The 4,461-nt window shown below is 31.4% G+C and overlaps 1 protein-coding gene across 3 annotated transcripts; it reads right to left on the bottom strand.

The window, feature by feature from the left end:
• Positions 1-1,662: 1,662 nt before the first annotated feature.
• Positions 1,663-4,141, bottom strand: LOC139528236 (bifunctional 3'-5' exonuclease/ATP-dependent helicase WRN-like). 3 transcript variants are annotated; one of them, XM_071324119.1, is made up of 2 exons: positions 4,054-4,141; positions 1,663-2,631 (listed from the first exon to the last, which is right to left on the bottom strand). In XM_071324119.1, the coding sequence occupies exon 2, from the start codon at positions 2,621-2,623 to the stop codon at positions 1,787-1,789; it is 837 nt and encodes a 278-aa protein (XP_071180220.1). In that variant the 5' UTR covers positions 2,624-2,631; positions 4,054-4,141; the 3' UTR covers positions 1,663-1,786. The 3 variants fall into 3 exon arrangements, with proteins under 3 accessions (XP_071180220.1, XP_071180219.1, XP_071180221.1); XM_071324118.1 differs by lacking the exon at positions 4,054-4,141 and adding an exon at positions 3,700-3,948; XM_071324120.1 differs by lacking the exon at positions 4,054-4,141 and adding an exon at positions 3,296-3,392.
• Between the last annotated feature and the right edge of the window lie 320 nt (positions 4,142-4,461).

Below are 4,461 nucleotides of genomic sequence, written 5' to 3'. Positions count from 1 at the left end.
TGTGTTGTTAACCGTATAAGTTTCTATATTGTCTTTCTTTGTAGACTTGTTTTCTTCTATATGTATCTTCTATCTCTCTTTTAGTTTAAACATATTTATTTACAGTGGATTGGGAAACAAGTTTTGCAACTTATATAAATCCCTTTCCACTTTGCGGGTTTGAGTGCTACCTTGTAGCCTACTCTTTTTCGAAATCTACAAGGATGTCTTTAACGTGCAAGAGATATGGCTCTCTTTTAACATGGGAATCTTTTCAACAGTGTAAGCAGAGTATACAAAAAGAAACCAATGACACAAAAAAAGCAAAGGACCAAAATGAAGTCTTCCAACTATAGGACCAGGAGTTTTTGTCCCTACCCTTCTCCACTAACTTCTTCTAAGGCAAATTCATACTTCTTTTTGCCCAATATCAATGTTTTTTTCCATAGAGGTATATAAACCATCTAATCTGTAAGATTCTTAATAAACAGCTGCGCCATGAGCGCATAATACGCCCGACGTCTTATGTGGAAGTCTTATGCAATAATCATAAATAGTTTATAAGAAAGTTTTAAGCAATAACCATATATTGTTTTAGAGACACGGCGGGACATGTGAAACCCCCCACCCTGTTTTGTTTTACAAAAACTAAATATTACCAAAATAAAATTTTGAATCAAAACCAAAAAGTATACAGATCTTTAGATTAATATATCAAAGAAGTGTGTAAAGTTTTAAGCAATAATCATAACTTATTTTTGAGATACGGTGCGACATGTAAAAAACCCTCCCTTGTTTTACAAAATACTCAATAACTCAAAAATAAAATTTTGAATAATCACCAAAAGGTATACAGATCTTTAGATTAATAGAACAAAAAAGTGTGTAAAGTTTTAAGCAATAATCATAAATCATTTTTGAGATACAGCACGACGTCATGTAAAAAAAACCCTCCCCCTTTTTTACAAAATACTAATAACTCAAAAATGAAATTTTGAATCATCACCAAAAAGTATACAGATATTGAGATTAATATAACAAAGACACGTATAAAGTTTTAAGCAATAATCATAAATCGTTTTTGAGATATGGCGCGACATGTAAAAAAACCCTCCCCCTTTTTTACAAAATACTCAATAAATTAACTCAAAAATGAAATTTTGAATCATCACCAAAAAGTATACAGATATTGAGATTAATATAACTAAGAAGTGTTTAAAGTTTAAAGTCATAATCAAGAATCGTTTTTGAGATACAGTGCGACATGTGAAAAAAACACACCCCTGTTTTAGTTATAAAGTGCCGTAACTCAAAAAGTTTAAATCTTATTTTCACCAAAAAGTATACAGTTCATTTGACCATCATAAGAAACAACTATATAAAGTTTCATGAAATTTGGATAAGTCGTTCTCAAGTTACGGTGCGACATGTTTACGCCGGACAGACGGACAGACAGACAGACGGACAGACAGACAGACGGATGGACAGACAGTCAGACAGACAGACAGACAGACGGACGGACACCGGACATTTGTATACCATAATACGTCCCGTCAAAATTTTGACGGGCGTATAAAAATACATATAGCATCCTTAAAACATTTACCAGTAATTTATAACTGACAGCAACTCAGTATAAATATTGAATTATCTCCCTTTTCACACACAAATGAAAATAACCTGTTAGAAATATAAACTTTAATATTTTATATAATAATAGCTATCAAAATAAATTAATATTAATGAATAATATAACAATAAATGAGTTTGAGTAGATTTTCTGAACATTGGATAAATAAATCAGCACTTACAAATCACTTGATTGCTTGTTCATTAATTTTTCATATACTTTATATGAAACATAAGCATCAGTTGCTGCATAACATTTTTGTTCCTCTGACAATGGATATTTTGACCAATCACCTTTTCTCAAAATAGGATCCTTGTTTATTTTGTGATTAAAAAGATGTTTGACCAAACCCTCTAGGCTCCAATGTTCCTTACAACCTAATATTTTATTTGCTAACACTCCAATGTCTTCCATGCTATTTTTTATGATATCTATAACATGTATATCATAGTCACGTTCAAGTTTCCAAATATCTGATTCAATGTTCACGCCCACTTTTTTTATGTGTTTATTCAATAGCAAACTTTTAAGATTTGATGGTATACAACCCATACATGATATATGAAACAAATAACAAGTGTCTGGGGCTGTACATATCTGTATTAGAGCTGTCTTATCTTCTTTTCCTACTTTGTACGACACTGGCCATTCCATATCAAATCCAACAAAAGCCTCGGTTAAATCACACAGAGCCATTTCAATGTCTTCACATAGCATGTTACAATCATTTGTATGGGAAGAATAAATTAATTTTCCTTCAAACTTCATTTCTTTTGTCTGTTCATTCATTATTTGTTCAAATACTTGTGAAGCTGCTTCTTTCTTTTCCTCTTTGAATTTTTGTTTTGCAGATTGTAATGCTTTATCAAACTTTGTGTTTTTCTCTTTTATGATATCTTCCTTCCTTTTCTGCACTTTTTCATAATTTTTCTGATTCACTTCTTCTTGCATTTCCTCCATCTTCCTACTCTTGCATAAAACCATCCAATCAGGGAGGTGTCTTTTCTTCGACATTCTACAGTCTGGAAGAAAATGAGTAAATTTATTATTAGGCAAAAAGATATTGCTGAAGGCTGAGACTACTATAACACAGTAATGAGTATTATACTAGTCTCAGCTGAGGGTCAACTTTAAAAAATAGTAAGGTCTTAGCTATGTTACTCTAAATAATGATATAAAAAACTAATTTTGATGATTCTCAGTATGAATATGTATTGTTAAAGGCTGACGAAATTTATTTTAGTTCTTTTTTTTACAGCATTCATGACACCGGTGTCCACAATTGACCACAGGTCAACCTACCCAGGCTTGAAAATTTTATCAGGCCTATTTATATAAGGATTTTAAATACAGGCCAATAAAATCTATTCAAAATTTTTAAAACCAGTAAACATTGCTTCATTATTTTAAATGGGGACAGAGTCCCCCATTACAGTAGAAAAATCAATAATAAAAAAAAATAAACGGGAACATTTTTCATTGTTCTAATGAACTCAACATCGTTCAAAAAAATTTGTGTCGCTTATTCTAACTCCTGTTTTTGCGCAGAATGCAGAAATCTTCTTCCTTCTTCTGATTTGTTGTCATGAGACTTTGAGTAGTCTAGTAAAATATAGGAACTCAAGGAACACAATACCAATATTTCATTTTTAATAATTATTTGTCTTTGATATGAATTAACGTTACCTGATGCATTGTGTTTCTTTGTTTACATTGAACATGATGTCATAACTTAAATAAATTCACAATTATATAATTAAAATCCCTAACAACAGAACCAAAATCGGAAACGGTACGGTATTTCCGTTTCTTTTTATGCCCCACCTACGATAGTAGAGGGGCATTATGTTTTCTGGTCTGTGCGTCCGTTCGTCCGTCTGTTCGTTTATTCCAATTTCACGGTCCACTAAACATAGAAAATGATAGTGCGTGTGTGTACTGTGGACACATTCTTGTTTAACAAATATTTAAGTTACAAAAAAATAATTCATACAGACTTCGTCCCCATTTACAGGAAATGCCTGCCTCATATTAAAATTTAGATATTGACAAACTATAACAACCTATACTGTAGTATTTTAAAAACTAACCCATTGTTTTTTGAAGTACTATGACAGTAGACTATGTATGTTGCAATACAATCAGAATCTACTTTCTTTTTCCTTAGCTAGACAAAATGCAATCACCGCACCTGATTTCATGGTCAATTTACCCTTATTTAGACCAGCAAAATCGAATCCAGAAAATGTACAACATGTATATGCTGCCTGATTCGTCACTCTGTGTTACTTTACAACTAGGGAACAAGGGAACAAGGCTATGCCATGATATGAACAGGATAAAACAACAACTTAGAAAAGCAAGAAACAGAGTGTTAATGTTCTACAAGATATTTTAAACAGTGTTGTAGAAGTTTCTGAAAGAACAAAAACCAAATAATTTACCAGAGATTCAGTATAATTTTGGCTGCTATTTACTGGTAAGCTGCAGACGAAAGTTTGTTCAATGTAGAATTTTAACTTTAAATGAAAGTGTTAACATAGCCATTAAAAAGCGTAAATAAGACTACGTTATGAAAATAATTTTAAGTTGCGTTCGAACAAATACCTGTAGGTATTCATTCAAATTAATTTTGTTTTGTCAGAACTGAGACTACTATAACACAATGACTACTATAACACAATGTCTCAGGTCAGAACAAGGATTTAAATAGATTTGTAAGAATTGGTTTATTTGTTTTATCTTAAAACTCAAACCTTGAAGCTTTGTTTAATTCTTCATTATTTTTGTCCATTTTTTGAATGTAAAAAAAGATTTCTCAATGATTATATTTCTCCAAATCTTTAAAAAAA

This window comes from Mytilus edulis, chromosome 6, assembly GCF_963676685.1.
Source record: "Mytilus edulis chromosome 6, xbMytEdul2.2, whole genome shotgun sequence".
Lineage (NCBI taxonomy): Eukaryota > Metazoa > Mollusca > Bivalvia > Mytilida > Mytilidae > Mytilus > Mytilus edulis.
Note: the sequence above shows the minus strand (reverse complement) of the source record. Positions and strands in the feature narration are given on the sequence as shown.